This window comes from Typopeltis vanoorti, chromosome 2 (genome assembly GCF_054136105.1).
Source record: "Typopeltis vanoorti isolate ZY-2024b chromosome 2, IOZ_Tvanoo_1.0, whole genome shotgun sequence".
Lineage (NCBI taxonomy): Eukaryota > Metazoa > Arthropoda > Arachnida > Uropygi > Thelyphonidae > Typopeltis > Typopeltis vanoorti.
Window position 1 is genome coordinate 17,583,853 of NC_143550.1, and position 25,213 is coordinate 17,609,065.

The 25,213-nt window shown below is 38.9% G+C and overlaps 1 protein-coding gene across 1 annotated transcript in view; it reads right to left on the reverse strand.

Annotated features, from left to right (window-relative positions):
- The window catches only part of LOC150108852 (E3 ubiquitin-protein ligase PDZRN3-like), a 152,573-nt gene that overhangs the window by 41,266 nt on the left and 86,094 nt on the right, over positions 1–25,213 (reverse strand). The window contains exon 2 of the mRNA XM_090403760.1: positions 1,112–1,368. Coding sequence (XP_090259886.1) covers positions 1,112–1,368 — 257 coding nt within the window. The remainder of the gene's footprint in view (positions 1–1,111; positions 1,369–25,213) is intronic.

Sequence of the window (25,213 nt, forward strand, 5' to 3'; positions counted from 1 at the left end):
GCTTGCATCAAGAAGCGATTTAGATGGCGCTCTACATCTATACTATTTCCCATTCTGACTCAGAAAGAGCTATAAATTAAAAATTAATACAACGTTTGAATACCAATAGAAATATTCTCACCTAAACAACAATAAATCCTCTTGAGTCGTTTTGCTCAGGAAAGCAAAATTTAACTTAATCCAATAACAGGGGAGGAGCGATTTTCTCCCTTATAATTTTAGTTCTGTTGTAGAGGGAGGGAGGTGGGGGGGGGTTGGTTCACGTGAATCGAACGAAAGAAACGGGGAAAAGTGTATTTAAAAATGCCGTTTTCTATTCTTCCTGTAGTTTCATTCATAAGAATCACGGTATTCAAGAGCGTCACACAGCAGCGGGTAAGCACACATTGCTTGTGTGTGTGTGTGTTAGAGAGAGAGAGAGAGAGAGATCAATTCGATATTTCCTTCATGCAGCGAGTAAACCAACAAAAGAGTTTTTTCAACAAAGCAAATATCGCAGTGCACTAAATCTTTCCGGGAATGGATTTATAATTTAGTTTCCATAGAACTCGGCGTATGTTTTCAAGTTCCCCGCTGGTCTGAATAAATATTGAAGGGTACATCTAGAAGGAAAAATGGATTCGGGGATTATTTTCGAATTTAACTGTTAAAAAAAAAATTCAACTTTTAGTCTACATTGTACTTCTTGATTATCAGCTAATACCATACCTCAGTATGACTCACAAAGTAATTCAAATTAATTACAAATAAATAATTAAATGTTGATCGGCATTGTAGAGTAGCAATTAGGAAACCCTTAACGCTGTTTTTCTGAAACGTCGCTTCGCGATCTGCAGTGGAAAAAAAAACTACGCATTATAATCTACGGAGAGATTTGTTCACAATATTGAGTTTCCGAATTGTTCGAAGATCTCAATGGCCTACACTTTGTTTCCCCGCAGTGAAAAAAGAAAAATATTTCAACCACATCAGCAGTGTAGAAAAGGGGCTAAGAATTATATCGATCCGCATCCCGCTGATCCAAAACCTGTCTACTTAAAAATACATCCTTTCCTTATTCTAAAAAAGTACGTCTTATGAATGCTATATAAATTGCTCATTAGGCACTCACCTTGTCTGGCTGAAGGGAAAGAGACCCATGGGCGGAGACTCCCAGCCTCCCGTCCACTCAGTTTGAGTGGAACTGTCGCAGTATGTGGGGGATTCGGGAGACGAAAGGGGACTTTCAGTCATCATGCTTGGAGGAGGAGGAGGAACTTGAGGTTTCGAAGACTTCCTTAGCACTTCTACCACAATCGGATCTTTGGCTGAGCGAAAGGCTTCTATTGCTTCTTCGTGGGTGGCTTTCGACAGGTCCCGCCCGTTCACCTGGTAATGAAATCATTCACTGTAAAGCGACTGTTACAAGAAAATCAATGACATAAGATTTTACAACTGAATTAGCTTTTAAGATATGAATACCCACTTTTTAAGTGTTACTTTCTGAAAGAAGCGATTCTTTTTCTTATATCTTTTTTTTTAACTTTCCGGCATCATAAAAATTTATTTCAGTGTGAATGCAAAAATATCTTGTTAATATTTTGATAGGGCGAAAGATATTTCCCTTCACTAAGTTGCGTTGTCTGCTTTTTGATACACTTTATTGAATGAAAAAATGACAAGGAAGAAAACCTTAGTTCTATTAAACTGCTTGGCCACTCTCCAAACAGACTGAGTAGGAATCCAAGTGCTGCATGTCTTGAGGTGGTGGAGAAATTTCACTAATTTTCTTGGAGGTCGCTTCCCGATTATCTGACCTTCATCCCACATCTGCGATATTAATGTGCCGCATATGTAAGGTTAATTCATATAAAAGATGGCAAATGGTTCTCATGATATCAGCTAAAAATGGCGAAGATAATCCTCATAAGGATTATCTTCGCCATTTATATTTCCAACAGAGCTCCTGATCTTTCTCTCGCCATAAGAGAAGATTGCGAAATACCGTAGTGGTAGTCCAGCGGTCCCAATATTATGTTTAACGAGCAAACAAAAAATGACTTGCATATATAGTCCACACAAGATGCTATGAGGAATCTTTCAAATTTCGTTTAGCCCAAAAAAAGTTTATATCAACATAGATCCAATTCCACACGTGTGTGTTGGGGGGGGGGGTCCTTTCATAATTTAATTCAGCGCTCTTACTTTTAGACGTCGGCTAAATTTCAAAACGAGAAGTATTCTTCCATCTACGGTTTTATAACGACAAAGGAAAGCCGAGGGGTAAGAGTGATATCGGAAGCATTCTTACACATACGTTAAATGTGCATCGATTTCGTGACCCTATTTTCCTAATCGATCAGTTTTTATTGACGTGCTTCGCTGTATGCAGCGTGGTTCGGTGTTGTAGGTAAAAGTGAGGTTCGTCAACAAGTTCAAAATAAACGTTTTTGTGGCAGTACCACACAGTTTCAGTAAAAGGCGGACTTTTTGATCAAGATGTTGGAAGAGCTTGTAGAAATCAAACAAACAAAATATGTAGCTTCTAATTGAAAAATAACGTTTGATTAAGCTAATAAATATTTATATACGATTCCTGTACGTTTTTAAGTTAAACAGCTTAAAATCATTCAAGGAATCTGAAGTCTAGCAAATTCTTCCTAGGGCACTCTATGCATTGATATAAAAGTGAATTCTCCTGTCTAATATCGTGTTGTCGCCATTCACACGAAACCTTTAAATCAGTGGTCAATCAAGATGGGTCAATCAAGAAATTTGTTTGAGGAACACAATGGGGACATTCCATTGTGTTCCTCAAACAAATTTCTTACTGCCAGTGTTGGGACGGTGGCATCGCTCATTATCGTTCTGAGAACAGGTGAGAGATATCAATTTCATTGTCTTACAATGAAATTGATATCTCCTATATTTCATAGCAGGGTGGCGTGAGACATCCGCCCTGCTTACTGGAGACCCGAAGTGGTTTGAAACATCAACTTCGGGCATCCAATAAGCAGAGCGGTGATTATCTGTAGAGCTGAATCTCTAGAAGGGTTTTTATGGATTAGACCAAATACAAATAAAAGTGCAAACGTAAAAATATTACAGAAACTCTTAACCAACACTTACGGCACTAATGTGCTTAAGCTTACAACCTCTCTTGGTGGGTGAGTCTTTAAACCAAATTATCACACACATCATGTTGGTCAATATGCGACAACACCATCCCCCACCGTCCTGGACGATGAAACTGTGCATGCGATCCACTGATTTGTGTTGTTTACGCCAAATGAATAGCCATCCATCTGGTGGTGTATTCGGAAATGCAACTTCTCGAACCATTCCGTTTTTGTTTTTCAGTCCTCGAGCGTTTAGCTGATGCGCCCCTGATGCCACAGTTATCGCTTTCGAAGATGACCTTGTAAGGAGAAATATTTTTTAAGATTTTGAGAGGGCGAAAGATATTTTCTTTCACGAAGTTGCGCACCTGCGAGAATACAGTGCATTGTCTCATCTCGGATATTGTTCCTGCACTCCCATCGTTATAATACGACATCAAATGTAAGATCACAGTCGATTAGTCCGTAAAATGCGTCACAAGACTAACAGTGTGACGTCTTCCACTGTTCAAGCTTTTGAATAAACAACGGTGGGTCATCAATAGCGGACAAGTCAGCTGCCCAATTCGTTGGCCGAATGGATGGTTACCACCCAGTAGTTCGTCGGTTAGAATCCGACTTCGGACATGGATGTGGATGGATGTCTTTAGTCGGAAGATAATTTCATCTTCGACGTGAGACCACAACGTCGCAAAGTGCAGAACCTAAACTGGCTTGGAAAATATTCATGTTTGGTCTTTAGAATAAGGTTAACGGGGTATCCAACCTTTATCCCACTTCCCGTACTAAGATAAAATAAATTTACAACCTTTCGTGGGTAGGATGTTATTCGAGATTGAAGCACCAGATGATTGAACCCTGACGATCATGTCCTTTTCGAACTCGATGGAACCGTTTATCTTTTCCCATAATTGCCACTCACTTTAACACTGTGGGTGGAAGTGAGTATATCCAAATAGACTGGAGTAGGATGCCCACACGTACCTTTACACTGAGACATAACATTGAATTATGGCATGAATTCAGTGTAGATACAAATGCAATAAACTTGAATTCGTGTTTAACAAAGAAAAGTGAGAGATTTATCGCTGGTTGCAAATTAAAAAAAAAAACGCCATTTGTGTGTGTGTGTGTGTGTCTTGTGCGAAAATCACAAATTTTCCAACATCTATATTCAGGATTGTAATAGTACGTATACCAGTGGTTTGTTAGCATACGTTATCTTCAAAATCATTCATTTTAAAAGCTACTTAGAATGGAAACATAAAACGCAACATAAAATTTATAAAATATTATCCGATTAATAACCAGATAATTTTCTTTATGAACACATTAACTACTCAGTAAGAACTTATTCTAAACTCTGGAAATATTGATGAACCACGGAGGCAAATAAATGCGAATGAAACAACGGTCTTAACTGTGTTCAGTACGAAGCTTATTTGTAGTGAAACAGGCCGAGCGAGGGTAACCTTAGTTACCGTTGTCTTGTCGACAGCAACACGTGGCCTGAAAATGACAGCCAAACAAGAGCGCAGCGTTCATCTTCTCCTAGCAACCATTGATGAAGACTAAGGTCCCCACCGTTCAGGCGGGTTGCTCGCATTCTCCTGTGCGCGTGCATGTTCGAGGATCAGAACGCGTAGTTAATAATCATGCCAATTATAGACGTCCACGATAAGAGCAGAAACAAGTAATGGCCTTCTCTGTCTCAAGTAATTGAGTTAATAATCGCTTGTCCTTGGAAATTGCGTTCTGCTGCGAGAGTGGAGTTTACAGAAATGTCGGAAAGATGTGCTGCGCAACGCGCCAAATTAAAGCTTTGTTGCCATTTCTCCATCTTCGGCGATGCAGCGAGCGAAGAACGAACACACTTGGGGGTTATTTACTTGGTACGAACTTGTGCAGTTCGCCACATAATGCACGTAATAATGGGTCGAAAGACGTGGATTCGACTTACAAGCACTGACGTTTTTCCGACTTTCTTTGGCTCAGTACTCAATTGGTCTCTTTTTACACAACGTCAGCACCATGTTTCTGACTTGTTTAGATTTTCAAGGGAATTAGACACCAAAAACAAGAAGACAGCCAAGTTGCTCACTCCCTTTCTTCAGTTGCTGTACATTTCGCCATCTTACTAAAGCAAACTGTTTACTTAACATATTTACCGAGGACTGTGCCGCTTCTAAACTGCAGCCAGCATCATGCTTTCTCGGTACTTGGGCTCACTTTCTTTACAAACATCGGTGATATATTTAAAGAGATTGTTAGTATATTACAGTACTCAGGTAAGCGCCTTAAGAATGAGTTGCTTCCGTACTGCAGCACTGAAAAGACAATATCCGAAGAGTCCGTATTTTCTTCTTATTTTCATTGGGCTTTCCTTCGTGGGTTTCGTTGAACTGGAAACACTGCTGTGAACTTGGTGGTTTTCCTCAGAAAGTGAACACACACGGTTCATATGTGCGTATGAACCGTGAAATCGTAATCATTAGGAAACATTTAAAAGGTCATGTTAACGGGTGCAACTAATTGAGGATAAGTTTCAATAAATAAGGCGACAAACCTAAGTGAAAGAATTCATTGCGATATTGATGCTTGTGCTTCGCTCCAGTTGACTTTTCTCCAAAACACAGCTGCCAAAAGCGTGATGGCAAGCAATTTGTAACTGACTGCAATGTGTACAAAAGTATGCTGTTGTACCAAAATTAAAGTGAGTTCGCACCGATTTCTTTTGTACATCAGAAACGAGTCTTGTTATGCAGATGAGGATGATGCAGCAAAGAACTTTTTTTAACAGACCGTCCAGTGAGGAGTTAAACTTTTTGATGCTTAGTTTAATACTTCTCTGATGAAGGCATCAGCGCGGCAAAAATTGTTGTCCATGGGGGATTTGCTTGGACACCCTTCCTACTGTCTAGTAAAGCATTAAGCTAAAGCGAATCTTGTTTCCGTTACGTTTGTTCCATACTCCCCTATTAAGAAGTGATGCGTTTTAGTTGTGACCGCGTTTTCGAGTTGATATGAGTTCAACTCGCATTTTATTTCGAGTTGATATGAGTTCAACTCGCATTTTATTTCGAGTTGATATGAGTCCAGTCTCGCCTGGTTGCTAAAGTGGATGGCATCTCTTTTATTTCGAGTTCATATTTTATTTCGAGTTCATATGAGTGATATAAATAAAATGCGAAATAAAATGAGAGTTCAACTCTCATTTTATTTCGAGTTGATATGAGTCCAGTCGATATGAGTTCAACTCGCATTTTATTTTGAGTTGATATGAGCCCAGTCTCTCGCCTGGTTGCTAAAGTGGATGGCATCTCTCTCGTTCTGCGGTATGAGACAACCCCCCCCCCCCCCCCCCAATCTATTATTGGATGGATGAAGTGGCTTGAAAAAGTTTCACAAATGAGCTGAGCGGAAGTGACAATTAAAACAACTTCAGAAGATAAACGTGAACAACAATCGTTTGGTATTAATAATGGGCTATGTTTGAAACTTGGGTTTCGATTAGGGAAGAGAATACTGCTTCTCTCATGCAGCAAAGTTATGATCACAGGCCCTTTTACCCCAGTGTTTATTAATTTTATGAAGAAGCCAAACAAAATATGTCATCATTTGCAAGATAATTTCAAAAGTTTTCTTTTATAACTGCTGTACTCGCCCGCTGTATTCTTTTCATTCCACAGAATCATCTTGGGGAACTTTTTCTACCCAGTTATCGTTCGCAAAGTGTTCCGGCTCTTCTTATCGGGGTTTCTCTCACTAATAACGTGCCTAAGAAGTGATACATCCTTATTTTACACAAGAATCAAGCGACTCCGAAGAAAACTCATTAATTTTACGGACCACAATTACGAGACAATTACTGATAGTTCCGTGCGCGGCGCTGTAGAAATGACAGCAACAATACATCCGGGAAATCGCCCGGTTCGCTGATTTAGTAGCTGACGAAATTGGCTGCCGAAACTGGAATAATTGGTCGTAATTAAAGAGCGTGCGAAGAGTCTGCGGTTTCATAAATCTCAGTCATAACTGTAGGCTCTATAACTGGACACCAGGTGTCGCTCTGAAAACTTTTTGTGAACTCGCTATTGTGGCGATGGCTGGAATAATTATCGATAAGAAGGTTAACCAGCTGATGGTGTAAAAAGCAGTCGCAGGCAAAGAAAAAGTGTGAGGAACGGATGATAGGGCTACTTGACAAGAGTAATCAATAAACAGAAGTGCTTGTTTATTTTTATCTTTCTCGTAATCTTTGAATAAAGAAAAAGCCATCAAGGCCTCTGAACCAGAACAGTTAACGTATGGTTAATATTAATGGAAGTACAGCACCTGATGTTTCATCCTAGTTGTTTATGTGAATTAAGTTTATTATTAATAGAGCTGGATGAGCTGTTGCTCCTGGAGACATTTCTGAATAGCAAAATGTTTAAGAGGTTTCTTAATCGCAAAAGATCAAGAAAAGTCTCGGGGATCATTCGAAGAAAAAATATATTTAAAATTGAAAGAAAATTACTCATATTGAAGAATTTCTTTTTATAATGACTGCTGGGTTGTGATTTGCATAAATATAATATAAAGGAGACTTGGTTTTAAAAGGAAGGAGATTTAATTTTACGTCATTATTTCAATTAAAAAAATGTAGACTATATAATTTAACACAAGGGAATTACTTTAAAACGGGGGTCTGAATGAAAATAGCAAGTAGCCTTCGAACCTAGGTCTTTCTGTAGGCGACCTAGCGCTGTGGCGTGCAAACGCCACTTCCACTATACTACACAGTAGAAATTTTAGAATTAAGAAATATTTTGTGGACATTTATATTCCCTATAAATGCACGCCTCATACAATTATCTAAATTTAACAAAATTATTTTCCCGAACATATGGCAACACTCCTGCCGGGTTAGATATTCAAACGCTTTTAACAGCTTAAAACGTTAACAAGCTAAAATTATTATGTCTTGGTATAGTTAATTCTTTCACCATCGCCTGAATCACTATCCACCGAAGTGATTTGTCTTTACAATACCAATTCACTAAGAGGAGGCTTCAAAATGTTAACCGGTTCACTGGTGTTCTAGGTCTCCAGTTGCTAATACCCAATGAAGAGTTGATAAAACATTATTATTCCTGATACCTCCAAGGAGTCCGAAGACTCATCGCAGGAGGACACCTACAACTGTCTCAACCACTACACCGAGCCTCTACTACGAATCATCTCCATCAACGCCATCTACCGCCCACCACCACTACAACTAGTATTTTTTGTATGTAAATTACGTAAATTATCAAACGGAAATAAATTTATTATTATTACGCAGCTGAAATTGGTATAAACTCTGACATCATCTGGCGCCATTACAGATATAACTGTGACAATTTGTCGATGTAGATATGCAACGTTATGATATTCGGTGATTTCATTATGTTGCTTGTTCACTATATGCCATTAACCTACATATGTGGACAGGTTTTAATCAACAAACTCAAAATTGCAAACCCTCGCGTATTATCAGAAAATTTGCAATCGATCCATCTCTCGTTGTTCGGGTGTCTTTTTTTTTTTTTTTTTTAATCACTGTGCTTTTGTTTGAAATTTCATTAGCTCAGACACCTTTTCGGATTGCTGGTTTTCATCAGAACAGTCATAAACAGCTGTCATGCCTACTTAAGACATGATTTAAAACATTGAGTTTTAGTGTTATTTTACTTCTAATCTACTTGATGGGTTTCAAGCGCATTTTTAAATCACTGTTTCGACTTTCGTAGCAAAGGTTGATCGATTGGTAGAGCCTCTGCTACTAATGGCACACGCAAAACGTTAAGCAAGTTTGAGCGCGGTTAGTAGTTGGAAGGGACAATCGTTCGATGCTGTTGGCACACACTCCCTAGATCAGTGTTTGGACTCCCTGGAGGTGTCAAATAATAATAATTTCTTTATTAACCATCTGCACTCTCCGTCCTTCGGAAGAGACCGAATAAATGAGTCGACCAGAGGGTTTTTTTTTTTTCGAAGTTTTATGGAACTCAAACCTATGAAGGACTGTAAATATACAGTACATTTATATACTAGATGCGCTAAGGGAAGTTGCAGGTTTCTTAAATAAATGAACACAATAAATTTCGTTATAATTCGCGTATAAAAGGAAGGATTACATCACTAGGTTTTTATGCCCTCATCACTATACGCATATGTTTTTCATGATGACAATAATCACCCCCCCCCTTCATTCTATGCACGACTGTGAATGTTATGACTGCGCATTCCCCACACCAGGGCAAAGGTATTTTAGCGTTTGTTGAGGGCTGTCAAACTGGAGACTAATACTTTAAAAGTTAGTGCAGAAAGCACATCCATGAAACACATCTCACGAGGTTATTAAATACCTTGAGAAAGTGCGCGCCGAAACTTTCTATTTCCTTGACGCACCTGAGACATGATGTAGGATGCTGCAAGAAAAATGACCCAGAAGAAACGGATACCCCACTCTCTCACTGAGAAGGAAAAATTTTCTAATCGATAAGAACTGGGAACGTGCCATTTGCCGAGCTTCTTCTACCAAACCAGTCGAAGTTTTTCCTTCCTCCGATGCAGGAGAAACATTTAACAGCCTGCTCTTCCCGGCTCGGCATCCATTCTCATCTCGATATCCCCCTCTTAGAGATGGCCTACGGCTCTCCAAGGAACGATCGCAAGGGCATCCCCGACATCGTCAGGGCCACTGTGGCAGCATCCAATCTGATCTCGCCACTCTCGGGTGCTGTTTCTAGCTGCTGCTATAGCGATGATGTGCTAACCACGTGCGCTCCACTGACGCACTTCAAAAACGCTATACTTAATTGAATGGGAAGCAGAAGGGAGGAATGGAAGAGGGAGAAAGGAAAAAAAAGAATGAAAAACGCCCCTGATAAAAGAAGCACTGATAAGGAATCGGACTAAACATTCGTACTCGGTTGCTATGGATACGTGTGAGTCATTGGCATCTCTGTTACGTGTCATTTCCAGCATTGGCACACGATGAGTTACTAGAATTGCAGCAAATGCCTTCAGCGGTGAATGTGCAAAATGCATTACTTTACAACCCGGTCATTATTTTAGTAATGCATTTGATTTTATCCGCGGGGCATAATACAGCTCGAATTCCTCAGTAAAACACGAAAGAACTTCTTCCACATATATAACAGAAACAGCTTCCATGCCTAATTGTGCCCAGTGATGTCCGTATTCAACAGCGGGTGCACACAGCTGTTGGCTCAGTAAGTTTACTTAAGAACGAAGAAGTCGTACATTCAGTAGGGATGTCCATGCCAGCCACTGCAGTGTTCCAAATGCGTGCTGTTAAATAATTCTTGCACTTCAACTTCACGAACAGCGTCAAAAGAATTTATCTACAAATATTTGTTCAAATTTATTCTATTTATAAACTATTGTAATATTTTAGGGAGAGAGACTTGTACATACGTTTTCTTATCTGTGGGGAATAAAATGTGATTCTTTTGCAAGTCATTTCTAATCATAACCAATTTTGACTTGAGTAGTTCGTTAGCAGTGGAGGTTAAGAATAACCTGCTTGAGTCTGGATGGTTTACTCAGTTCGCATAAAATTTAAGACTTAATAAAAAAGATCACAAGAAGACAGCTTCAATGGTACGGACATGTCGAGAATGCCATCAAAACAGGCTACCCAACCTCTCTGTATGCAAGATTAAAAGGGGAAAAAAAGACCAACAACTAAATGGATAACATCAATAAAGGTCAACTCCGGATTACAAACCTATAGACAGTTCACCAGCCACAAAAAAAACCGAGACTCCTGGAGGTTTTTGTGGAAACACGGAAGATTCAACCCGTCCCCGACGGAAGAGGACAGTAAGTCAGTCTTATTGTGTGGGAAGTAAGCGCTGGTTGCTTTTCAGGCTTATTTTCTTCTGTGGGTTGATTTATTTGAGGTGAAGAAAAAAAGGAAATTTTTTGATAGCGAAGAGGAGGCACAGATAGTGGAAAGAGGAAGAAGATTTAGAGGAAGCCTTTCCTCCTCCAAAAAATTCCCCACTTCCCTATAAAGTCATTGGTCTGCTTCTTTCCAAGTAAAACTTCCCATCGTATCTTGTTTTTTCTTAAAATGAAATTATTCCACAGATCAAACGGCAACTCGATACCTTGCAAACACACGGCCATATAATCAATATTTAAACGCATATTAAGTACCCTATAGTGACTCAGGCAAATTATCCGAGCAAACATTGCTCTGCCACTAATATTTTGAAATATTTTGTCCCATATGGAACAGCTTTTAACATTAAAATAACAATTTTGAGTAAAACACAAACACATTTTTGTTCTCACTAACAGTCACAGTAGGTGGTAAATAGCTTAGACCATACCTCAACACAGGGTTTCTTTCCAAATGCTCTCAGAATCAAAATTATGAGCTTAAGAATAGTTCATAATTCAGCTTATAATAGTGGCAATTGCGAAGCCCTCCGTAATTTATACGAGTATTTGATCCTCATTAGAATAGTTTTCAATCGTTTCTCTGAACTCACGACTGTTCTCCAACTTCGGATGATTCACAAATATGACAGCATGTGTTTGATGATGACGACAAGCACGCGACCACCGAAGGAGGGTCATTCAATTAGTGGCTGAATACGGTTTCGTTAAGAAGCAGATACTTGCAGTTATTACTGCAAGTTTCTGCTCCTTAACTGTCTTCCTCTTTTAGAATTACGACGATGCCCAAATACAGGAAAAAATCAACTGACTGCTACATGTAAGCCACACCGTTCAATTTGGGGCGAGTGATTGTCCGGCGGGTTCGATGTTCGCTTTTTGTTATCCCACCGCTTCTTTAGTTAGCTAAAGAAATGGAATACGTATGAGTTCTATTAATAGAAATTACACCTTTTTCATTACGAAAAATCAACAGTAATTGGTCAAGACCTTTGAATTTATGTCAACTCAAGGTTTACTTTTGATGGGCAAGTCATAAAAAAAAGTCGTTTGCATTTTACTTATCAGTTGGAGATTTTCTTTAATTATCTAACACAATCTCGCTGCATTAAGAGAAGAACGCAACTGTCAAACCATAAAGCCATTATCTAGTTATCTTGATCCAAATGATCGTAAAGCAGTGCATTTCGCAATAGCACGGCGTTATTATTGCATCGTGACGTCAAGCACATTCAGTGAATCTAATAGCATTTTTATGGTGAATCGCTACACATAATTTTTGTTTTGTCGCTAAAACGGTCCCGTTAAAACCGTGACTGAGCTTTCGGGAAAGTAGTTTCATTAAATTTAATCCTGGGAGTGGGAATGTCGCTATGGCTTGTTTTGCCAAATTTTGTCAATAAGAATGTTCGAATTCCAAAACCAAAATTTAGTTTGCTCGAGATCATAAATACGAAATATCATTCAATGCTACTCAGTTATAGAAGAGTTTATTTACCTTTTATCGAATCACTTTACAATAAAGTACAGTCCCAGTTTAAACAAGGCTCGATAGATCTCAGACGCCATATTTCGGAGCTGAGTATGTACATACGGGCCGAAGAAATGAATCCAATGGGTCCTATTTGCGTAACTCATCTCAAATAAGTGAGTCTACAGTTCATCTTTATTTTTACGGGGTGGGGGATTCAATATTGCTTGGGATTTTTCCCTACTGGGTTGTGCCTAGACCCTCTGAATACTGCTCCTCAAAGTCTACAAGACGAACAATAGTCGCTTTCTCATAAAGAGTGAGTTGAATGTATTTACGTGTCTAATGTTATGTTTCAACTACAGTCCAAAGTACAAGTTCTGACTGAATCAGTAATAAAATAAGCTGACCGTAATGGAATCTGACATTTCAAAAACGGGAAAAAAAAAAATTCTCTTCGGATGTGTGTGTGTGGGGGGGGGGGAATAAAAAGAAATACCAATCCTTGCTGTGTTATGGCTCTGTGATTTTAAAATCAAGTTAAAATAATTATTAATGCCTTCATTGGCAATTTATTAGATACGTAACTGCTTTCAGCTAGAAGAAAGTGTTATACTCGAATAACGCTGTATTGTGAAATATGGAGGTATGGGATTAAGGGGTTCATGTTTTTTTTTAAAAAACGCGAGCAAAGATGTACCCAAACAATAAGTGATAAGATTGTGTGAGGATCACAAACCTGAAGGATCCTTATTTGGACCAAAGAATCCGTGGAAGGTTACCCTGCGCCGTACTCAAACATGGGAAATCAGGTAAAGATTTGGTGCGGATGGGAGGTTGCAGAAAACAGAATTCAATTTTATTCAGCAATGAAGTGCTAAGCAGGGAGATAAGGGCGACATGCGGACACTTTGATCTATATGAACCAGCACGAGCATTACAAAGACTTAAGCAGCATAAGAATCCTCGTGCGTTCAATGCTCTGTATGTTTTCTCCTCGGCTTTCCCTTTCAATCAAATTCCGATATCTCGCACTCAATTGCTGTCAGAACTCCCTTCCAATGCGATGCCACTGCGGCTGTTGCTGTCTTAATATAGCGACGGATATGTTTCTACGGAACCGACGTTACTCCAAGAGACTTGCTAGTGTGTGAATTATGTCCACAAACTGAGATTTTTTCTTTGTGTTCCCCCAAGTCCCCCTTTCCTCCTCGTGAACGGCCTGTTGTGATGTTATTACCATGGTTACAAACGCATGCTGTTGCCAGTGATTCGGACGTGATAAAAGCGGCATTTAGTGGACCGGCAGATGCAGCGATGGTGGGAGAAAACGGAGATGACCAATTTGGAAGAAATTGCGCTGCTGGAAGACTTTCTCACCGCGTTCAGGGAAAAATTGATATTCGATTTCTTTCTTTTCCTTAGGAGAAAGATCTACTCCCATCAGACAACGATTTTGTCCCTTTCTCAAATAAAGCAAGAGTTGCTCAAGCTGTTTAATATCACTGAATTTGTTTTCCTGCGAGCGGAAATGAAATCTGAATCATTTCCCCTTTTCGTCTCTCATAAAGAGAGAGAGAGAGAGAGAGCAGCTCCACATTCATCTTTCACTCATCTGTTTTCCTAGCAACTAATTCTAAAGACGCTTCTTGGATGGACAAGCTCATTTATTACCAATATTGTTCACGAGTCAGTGAGTTCTTGCATACCTCGATATGGAACACTTAGGGCAGACGCAGCAAGAAGATTTTTTTTCCCGCGTGATACTTACATATATGAAGTTTTCTTAAAGACAGTTCCACTGAAGAAAGGAAATTTTAGATAACAAAGCGTGGCGCGAGCAGGAAAACTTTCTTCGTGTTGATTCCTTCATAAATAATTCCGAAATGAAGTGAATTATGTTTCGTTAATTCAAAACACTCAAATAAATGAGCTCATTTTAAATGTCAGAGAGGTTGCTTCGCAAAGAGCTTCACGGAACATACGGTGGGAAGATAAAAGTATGTTTGGTAGTTGGAAGAAAACGCTGTTTAGCGATTATCTGGTCAGTACGTTGGGCCTACGGTTTTGCTCACCAGAAAAAGTTTAGACTTTTCAAGACCAGATGGAAGCATCATTAGAGTTAAGTTTCCTTTGATGCAATCTTTGCTGATGAAACAATCAGCACAGGTTTACATAGCGAGTTAATCTTATGCGAAATCGTAGAAAGAATAAACCGATGAAGACATTAACCAAGAACATAAGATATGAATCCTTAGCAACTTCCCAGCTCATTATTTATGACATAGTTTTTTTACTTTTCGCAGTAGTTCCACTTGCCAGCATGTGCCTGTTCTCAGATTTCATTCTCAAGACAGTTCTCTTTTCCAATCCTCATCCTGTAAATTTCTTTCCCCCATATCTCTCGCTATTGTCTCTCAACGTAGCTCCTGGACTTCTTCCTTTCTCAATGACCAGTGTTTTTCTCGTTCTGTGGATGGATGTGTTCATACCATTTCGAGGCATGTGCCTCCATCAACTCTCTTCAACTTTCTACTCATATATTTCTTCAGACGATCCACACGAGTGGCTTTCATACTTCGTCTGAAGTAATCCAATTCCTACGTGTTTGCTGTGGCTGTTAATGGAGGTCTAACTCATTCAGAGGACATTATACTCTTCATAATCAGTTGATACAGAATTTTCTTAGGGTCCCTTGATACATTGCCTCTATAAAGCACCATTCATGGTTCCAAGAGCTACTCGCACATGTTTTGTCCGGTCCAAAACAATGTTCACTCAGATTGGCCATACCTATCCATAATGGAGCTCAAATACCTGAAAATATTCACTGATTTTATGGCTTCCTCTTCTAGCTTAACTTAAGATCAGTTTTTTGTGATCTACCATCACAAAAATAAGTTTACTGTTTGAGTGGCATGTTTCAAATAATTAGGTGAGAAGTACTCTTATGTGAACAGCTTATTTCGACATAGATGCATGCATATCAGTCAGTTTCAGCAAGCATCACTTCTGCACACAGTGGCAGCCAAAGATGTTTATGCATCCTCCTTCCCACTATTGCGTGGAAAGACTCGGCATCATTAATCAGAAAATGACTGCACACTTCCCATCGCTGTGAGCTTCAATCTCTTGACAGTTCCGGTGCTCCTTCAATGATCCAAAGAGAGGAATATCACTAGTTGGTATTATAGCGAACTTGCTTTCGTGATATAGCATTTGCTCCGCACACTAACTGGCGATGAATTCCCTTCGATAAAGTTTCAAGCAGGCGGCTCTACGTTACCCCTTTATGGCCATATAATGCTATTAGACGCAATGTATAACGGGTACGTTTTGTAATAAACAAAACGTAGGTAACACATCTTTTAAGATACCGACTAAGCTGCAATAACAAAACAAAAAAATATATTACAACCCTTGACGTAGAATTTGCGAGAATAATTTTCCTCCCAGCTATGTAAAGCCATAGCTATCCATTTCAAACAAGTTTCTACAAGTACAACATTTCATCCATTTATAATTGTTTTATTTTTTCGAAAAAGAATACATTTTTAAGAAAAAAATTAATTCAGAAGTTATCAAGAAAAAAATAAGGATTTACAATCTTTGACAAATATGCAACGGCACAGCGCACTAGTGATAAACTTGAGAAAAATACAATAAAAGGATTTTAGTTTTGAGAGTGGTACAGGTTGATAACCCTGATGATAAACATGACGGTTGCCACTGCCACTATTTGAACGAGTTCTCTCTCTCTCTCCCGCGAGGCGCGCATATATGTACACATGCAGGTAAGCATGCACGCCTGCTTTCCCAAACTAAACGAACTTGTCGATCATAAGCCGAGGATACGGTCAACAGACGAGAAATGTTATTTTGGAGAAGCTTATATTAGTTGCGATTGAATCAGCCCGACGCCCTCTGTAAATAAGGGTTACTCTCATCTTGTTGAAGCAGCCGAAACGAAGTCGTAATACGATCGAGAGCAATAAAACTCTGTGGAAGGGAAAAAAGTTTCTGTTGGCACTTTCTACTGATTGTCTTTGAGTTAAAAATACGACGTGCAGTCCGTTTAGAAGTAATAATGAAATGAGTCTTTGTCGGAAAGAAATGGCTGCTTGACTGAGACAGGAATATTCTGTGGAATCCGTATTTATTTGGGAATGCGACGAGGTTTCGAATTTAATATCTACTATAACGAGTGAGGAGTGCCACTAGCGCATTGCCTCCATAGCGCAGTCGATCAAAATCCCTGGGGGAGAATCCCGAAGGATAGGTTTCTTATAAAGAAGAAACCTTCTTTATAAGGTCTCATATGCGGTTGCAGTTTTTCATCCTGAGAACTCGGATTTTTCTTCCCCTAAACGGGGCAGAGGAAACCCCAGTTCGCTGACAACACACTGGTCTTCATGTTTCAGCCGTAATTCAAAGCAAACCAAATTGTTGCCACCCCTAAAGTGGGGTGTGGGGGGGGGGAAGCAAATAATATGTATAGAACTCACAAACTATTTATTATACGTAAATATAAGCAATGCTGAAGACATTTCAAATCTACGTGAATAAACTAATCACTGACTGTGGCATTCAATTTTGTTAAATATGCCTCGACAGTCTATGCATAAAAACTTGTGATTTGGTTTGATTTTGTGTATATAAATTCTTTATAGTTGTATATCCTGAAGCAGTTTCAGTACTTAAGATGATTAGACAGGAAAGGATAAACCCACACACTGTGGGCAGTCACTATGTGTGATGAATATGTGTTTAAAAAGATGATGGGGGAAAACCTCCGATGATATTGAATGGCAGAACATATAACAGCGTTAACTAACCATGATTCATATTACATTGTGTTGAAAGAGCATGTTAGTAGCATGTGGAACAAGTAAGTATGAATATCCCCATCCAATCAACGGACTGTTTTAAAATTTAACAAATTTTAAAATTCTTACGATATTTCCATGACATTTGAGACAATATTAAGTCAAAATTTAAGCTGTCCTCGTATCACTCACTGTACATCAAAGAACTCATCCCCACCTCTCTCTCGAGTGTCATGTGCTTACTCCGCTGCGAAACTATCTTCAGTAACTTAATGACTTTGTATTATTTGCTTAATCTCCATTAATACGGCTACTAGAACTAATTAACATCTTATAAATATCTTACGTGAAAGAGCCGCTAGAAGACGAAACTCACTGATCCGTTTGGATCAGCAAGTTTAGTCTGAAGAGTCTTCCTCACTAATTCCACATTATCTACAAGTTCTCATTACAGAAGCGAACTTAATAACCATCGCAATAATTTGCAACTTAGTAAGGGTTACGAACACTCCAAGGTTCTTCCATTACTTACGTGGAACTAGACAATAACGCTATTCGCGTGTCTTTATTTAACCATAAGTGGTATCTTGGAAGTTATAAAGAGGGCGCCTGTCGCCAACTTGTTAGATGGAGGGCATCCTAACAGAACGTGCTCACAGCACCGTGCATCCGTGTTTCGGGGAGATAGTCGGTTGCAGATTATCAAAAGTCAAAAGGGGCGTTGGTGTCAGCAAGAGAACAATCGAAGCATTAGCAATAGGAGGTGGCAATTGAAACGCGAACGAAGCTTCTTTTTTTTTTTTTTTTTTTTTTACTGCAATGGCAGAAAATGTGCGAAGTCATTTTTACGCTGCGCTACGCCCTTAAAAAAAGGAAAGAAGACAGCTCCCCCTACATCTCTTCGTTGCTTTCATTCATCGTATTCTCCCAGGTGATCTTTGCCTCGCAATTAAAGGACGGAAACACAGTATATGCCTTGAAGGATATTCAGCTCGCGAAGAATATTTAAAAGACACGGGTGGCGAACTCTACGAAAGTGAATGTAATGCGAAGGGATAACGGTTTCTAGGAGATCTGTCGACAGTGATTGATGTCAAGGGAATGTTCACGTAAATTCCTCGTGAGCGTTCCGAAAAATAGCAGATCGTTTTTTTTTTTAAATATGAGACCAACCAAGTCATTCCAGACATATCATTTCTTCAAACCAACCTTTTTTTTTTTTTTTTGAAATTCTCCAAATTTCACACAGTGATATCTACGATATTTAAGAAATTTGAAGAAAAAAGGCAGGCGTATAAGCACCTGCTGATTTAATTCCCACAGCTACATACATCCAAGCACAGTGAACATCCGTCCTTAGATCAATAGCAGAATGACTTGTGCGTTTCCTTTTACTGCTGCGATTTGCACGGCCAATGCCAGAAGTAATTTGTTGTAAAAATGAATCGCACACCCAAAGAAATTACATTCAGCTTCCATTGGGTATCGAAAACTGCCTGGAAGCATCCGTCTGAAAATAAACTTCTATAGAAACGATTTAATTCAGTAATACTTTTATTTCTTAGGATCAAGGAAAGAAATATTTTCGTGGTGTTTGTTTAAAGATGCCTACTCATTGGAGGCCTGAAGTGGCTCGAAAATACGTTCCATATTTAGTTCTCTATAGCAAGATTCCGGACTGTTTAAAACATAAAAAAGCAAAAAAGTTATAAAATTAAAAATTAGCAAGAAAAAAGATGAGGTCACTCACGTAATAACGTACTACAGGCTTTACAAACTTTCATGGTTGGGAATTGCATAAGTTATCAGCTTCAATATGCTTGTACAAACGGATGGCTATCGGCAGCTGATTGTTTCGATATCCATTGAAATACCAGCTTATATTTTTCTTAGATTCTATTTCTGTGGAGTTTCCCTCCACTAGATGAAATGGGCAGTGTTTGTCTTATATTTGATTCTATCTGCACAGCAGGATGTTTGCTGATTTAACTTGAATTATCAAGTATTTTCTGCTGACAATAATACTTGAAGTTTCTCTGCTAGAACTCTGTGCTAAATTATTATTCCGCTAATAATTTACCTGTATTAAGAGAGTCAACGCTAAACTCTTAATCGACTCGACTATAAGGGCTTATGAGAGTCGGAGAACGGTGTAAATGTGTATTTAGCCTCGATTTAAATGGAACGTTAATTTAGACTTTGTTTAATACCGATATTAAGATTATAGTAGACTCTAAAGCCTGTACTTTTAAACTGTCCGTTATGAAGGCATGGCAAATTACAACTTTATCTCAGAAACAGATGGTGCTAATATTTTTAATTTTAATATTCTTGGAATTGCGATGTTTCTTTAGATAACAACTTAAGTGCTACAAACAAATTCCGCTTTGAGAGAAAGCTAATTTACTAAAATAAGTCAATGGAAAAACGAGATTTATTTATTAAACTGTCAAGAATAACCCTTGACAGTTTAATAAATAAATTAATCTTAATATGTTTCTCTTTAAAAATATTTTCCGAAACAGAAAATCAAAAAATGAATAAAAAGTGAACAAGACGCAACAGTAATTGAAGTTTTAAGCTGAAATTTATTAATTTAAAGACGATATAAAAAACAGCGGCATACTGGAAAGTTACGTGCGATGTCTAACTATTTGCATAATAATTTTTGCAAAAACTGAAGCAAATTCTTTTTTCGCAATGGCGAAATGACAAAATGGTGAAGAAAGTAAGTGAAACAGAGAGATTGTTGGCTGATTTTGAATGACAGTGATGGAGACGCGAGAGATGAGGACGTAGTGGGATTGTTGGAAGCAGCTGCATCCAAATCCTCGCATCACTGGAGCTGACACGCAAGGAAAGTTAATCGGCCTGCGAAACTGCCAGTCAGGCGTAAGGAGCGTGGCTCGCGGAGACGCTGCGATGCGCACGGAGACGCGCCAGCAAGTCTTGAAAATAGTGTTGGAAGGATAAAGAGACTGACACTCACCACATCGGACTTTGTAATCCACGCATATTTTATGCGCAAGCAAGGGCTTTGAAGGAAGCTCGCATTCTCCATCGGCGCGCGATAAATTCACAGAAAACCGTCCGGAGAGAGAGTGCGAAGAGTTAAGAAAAGTTTTAAGTTATTAGGAACCTCAACTTCTTAATTTGGTTTCATCGTACAGGAAATGCTTCAGATATATTCTTGGCAAGCCTTATCACCCTCAACTTATCTAATAATGTTCCTTTTATTTCAAGTAAATCATTATTCTGTGTATGATTTTAATGGTAATAGGAATGATCAATTCCTTTCGTTCAAATCAAACCAGTAATGCGACTTCTGCCATTGAGTTAGCATCTCCGAGGTCCTTGGTATGAGACTCTAAAAGTCTCGTACTAAGGACCATTCTATCTAAATGAGATTGCGAGTGTTTCTTAAGGAACCTCTTCAGATTTGAATTCCTGATGAACGAGGCATTCAAAAGGTTCTAATTATGAATAAATTATTCCTATATATGTATGGGTGTGTAGATAAACATCTGTAGCTACTGTGCAGCAATAGATATTGAATCTGATTACTGCAGTATTCTACAATAAAAACAAAAACTGATGATTTGACTACGAAGAGCCAATAAACATTTTTTCTATCCGATTTGTTGGAAATATCTTCTCATTCTAGACAAATCCAGTCTAGGATGCAATGCTCATTTATAAACGAAAGCGTGTATTAGAGGTCCCATACGTAGGTGACAAGGTTTTCCATCCCACACAACAGTGAAACTTGCCAGTAAATGCACACATTTAACAGCCATAACATATTGGCCTCGTCTCATAATTGCTGGTCTCGTGGTACTCTCCACCTGGAGATAATTGCAAGTGTATTTGAAGAAAGCTCATCCCACCACCCCCTGGAAGAGAGAGTAACTTATACTTGACAAAAAAAAAGTGTGTTTTATTTTATTTTACCCAAGCATGAGCAAACGAAAGTTCGTACGTGAAATATGACGCCTGGACTAAGTACTTGTATGTAGACACAGTTGATTTCACACGAAATTGCTTTAGCACCTACTTCCTTATTGGGTGGGGGTTAGGCATTATTGAGAAGGTTCACTATCTGAATCGGTTTTGCCTTTTTAAAGTCTCGTACTAAGGACCGTGGAGATGCTAATTCGATGGCAGAAGTCGCATTTTCCACGATTCATAGTATTACAAACGTCCGAAAAAGGAACCGTTATGGTACCAGGCAACCTGATGTGAAGTTAAATGTAGGGTACTGAACTATCAGGAACGACACGTAAGACGAGGTTAAACTTGGGCACTTTAAGAAGAGTTGTGTGAAACACGTTTTATCTGACGTGCACTTTTTTGCTTTTTTTTGCTCAAAGGAAAGGGATAATGATGGTTTTCTAAGCATATGGCTTGACTTTAAGACATTAACTTGAAGTGGGTGACAGCGGTTATTAAATCCATGGCTCCACACATTATGAACTGCTAAAGTTCCAGCTGACATTCTTATTTACAGCTGCACAATGATACTTTGCTTCCCTAATTGGCAACGAGAATTAAATATCATGTTCGCTCAGAATTCCAAACCAATGAAAATCATCATTTCATGAGGTATAAATAGAACCTCGACTAATGCACAGAGGTCTCAAATCCTGTATTATTATTATTAATGCGTGACACCTGCAGGAGTCTAAAGGCTCATCGAAAGAGGGCATCTACTCTACAACTCTCCGTCTCCACCAACTACATCTACCGCCCACCACCACCACTAGCATTTCTACAGATAATCACAAATATATGCCCACTCTCTATCCAAATAGCTGCGGATTCGAACCCGCAGCCATTTGGATAGAGAGCGGATACGCTAACCACTCGGCCAACCAGGCCTGTATGCAGGGAGAAGAATTTTATTTTATCATTCAAAACAAGCTCAAACATTGAAAATGATTTTTTTTTCAAGCACTTTCAGTAAGCTGCTTAGGGTAAATAAAATTCTTTCAGTTAAGTCTCCAAAATTTTAACTCCTTCTGGACAATTTTCCGAATGCACTTAACCACATTATCTTTAGTCTTTTTCATAAAAATGTATAGTGGATGTATTTAATCCAAGAATTCTTAGACATTGCTCATCTTTTATCCTCTTTACAAGCCAACAATCACCCTTCAAAATACTTTTACCACTTGATTCCAGGTAATATTTTTCATTATTTCTAACTTGCTATAACAGAAGAAATGTACTTTTTTGTGAACCGGGAACCATTCGACGGAAATAAACACAACCACTTAAATTAGTTATTGCTTGGCTTGTCTGATAAATCATTTACATGTGGTTAATTTCCCAGCGATGTCAGCTGTGTATTGTTGGTGGGATTCTTTTCGAGTGCAACATGAGTTTATCTTTAACCTAAAAATGAATGGCAACTGCCTAGTAAGACTTTACTCGCAGATAGGCATTAATGACACCACAAAAAATCTACTATAACCCCCCCCCCCCCATGTAGCATCACTAGGACTAACTGTTTAGATCAAGCCAAAGTGAGTAAGACTGTGAGGCAGGTGCGTGTCTTCTTGTGCAGACTGGACAATATCTGTCCAGTCTGCAAGTTATTAGCAATAAAAACTCCTTGTTTATAGGAGGGGAAAACCCGTGACACCACTACATGAGACTGGGTATAATTCACCTTCATTTAAAGACTTCCGAAAAGTTCCTCTTTCCCAAAACTGGAATCGAATCCGTACTCTTCAACCAAAAGCACTTTCCACTTCATTCCATAGTCAGCAGTGTTTCCAATAATCTGCTTCATCTAGTATGCACATTTATTAAAAACATTTATATTATTGCCTATTTCATTCTTAAAATGTCTTCATATTTGAAGCATGAGTTGGATCCGAAAATGCAAGCTTCTGTTGTCAGGTGATGGTGAATCTTCCTACTAAGATGCTCGCTTGAAAACGTAAACTGTCACGTATTAATGGAGATCAGAAACAATTGCTGTGGACAAAAAGATTTAAAACTGGAACCATTACGTTCATGAATAAACTGGTTATCTGTCAGTTGTACAAATTCATCCTATTATTTAAACAATTTTTCCTCTTGTTCTTCTGATTCTCTCATTGCTTCACCCATCTTTTGTGCTTAAGGGAGAAGCACAAGTAGATAACTTAGTGTTCTACACCTTGTTTCTCTCTCTTTCTTTCCCCCCATCTCCCCTTTTGCCTTCCAGAGAAACGGAAACAGTTGTTTAATTGCTCAAATGTGTTGAAATTCCACCGTTCGTTCTGTTTCTGTTGTTCGATGTCCTCGAGGTAGGCGCCTTTTGCTAGTAAGTCTCTTTGTCTTCTTATTATATCATTCTGAAAATAAAAGAAGGTTCCCCGAAGGCCTACTCCCAATGCGAATGCATTTTCTCATTCTGTCTCGGAGGATGCTGGTAAATAAAGTACGAAAATTGAATCCTGCTTTCCCATTCACCTGCGTTGGTGCTCTTAACGAAGTCTGTCCATACATTTATCCTGATGTATAATGTGTATGTACGTGCCACGCGCCAGATCTCAATTAATCACCCTTCCCCATCTCCGCTGCCCCTCCAACACGCTCTTCGTGATAAAAACCAAAGTCTCCCAGATCTCGCCCTAAGCTCTCTGGGTAATTTTTCTATTTCAAACAGTGTGTTTTCCTTCTCCTTTATTTATAATTTTATTCCTTTTGGAACTGTGGATGTTCATGCAGGCGGATTAATTGGCACGAGGTTGAGCAGTTGCCACATTAATCTCGCTCCAGGAGATTTACATACATACGGAGGTGCGTCGTAGAAAACTCGAGGGCGTTACTGAGACAGCCTTGCACTAACAAATGTGCACACTATTTGTCACTTCTGTTTACACCACCAGACGGCGTTATTTTACATTACCGGAAAGCATTCGTATGAACTGATAAAGCAAATATTGTCTGGCTAACTCAGACGAAATTTACAATTTCAAAAAGTGCTCATTTTTCAGGACTGATGGCTTTACAAAAACGGCTGTGGGTTACACCTTCGGAGAAGAAAGAGAAGGCTCGAAATGAACCTTCAAATGCCGTAATCTTCCGACAGCAATGACAAGAACTAGAAAATATTCTATTTCCATTAGGATACTCCTCTGTTTTAAACACTGGCGATATTTTGAGTGTCTAGAGAGACACTTGAGAGTAAACAGAGCAGTTCTTGTGGATTTTGAAAGAATAAATACAGTCTGAAAAGGATCTGTCAACTGCAAAGCCCAATTGGATGTTTTCCAGTGGCGCGAGACACTTCCCAAGGATTCGATTAGGCGATGCAGACTCTTAGTGAGGGCCTAGTACTCGCACCTCCGGAAGTGGTTATCTCGTTTGGTTCCAGTGGTCCCAGATTATTTAGGTTTAAAGATTAAAGAGAAGCTCGTCACAGACATTCAGTGAGCAACTATAAGTATCAATTATATTCTGATATGACAAAGTCATTATCAAAAAAACTGAACCATGCCTGAAGAAGTACATTTTTTCTTTTACTGCTTTAATCACATTCGCGTAAGTCTTCAACCGCTCACAAAGACAATGAAATTCGTTTTACACTCCCAGTCACGAAAATGGTTCTGTAAACCTATAATACATTCATCTCGTGGGTGAGCTAAGGATTATTATTATTTTAATTTTACATAGTTTTGAATTTTTTTATATAATCCGAAAACCCAGCTGTAGAGACCAAAACATTGAACTTTTTCAAGCTACTTCGGGCTCCTAAATAAGCGGGAGGATGGTTTCATACCGAGCGATTAAAATAAATCACTCGCCTAATGCCAACCATCCATGACCACGGCAAGATTCAAACCCGTTGATTGGAGAGCTGATAC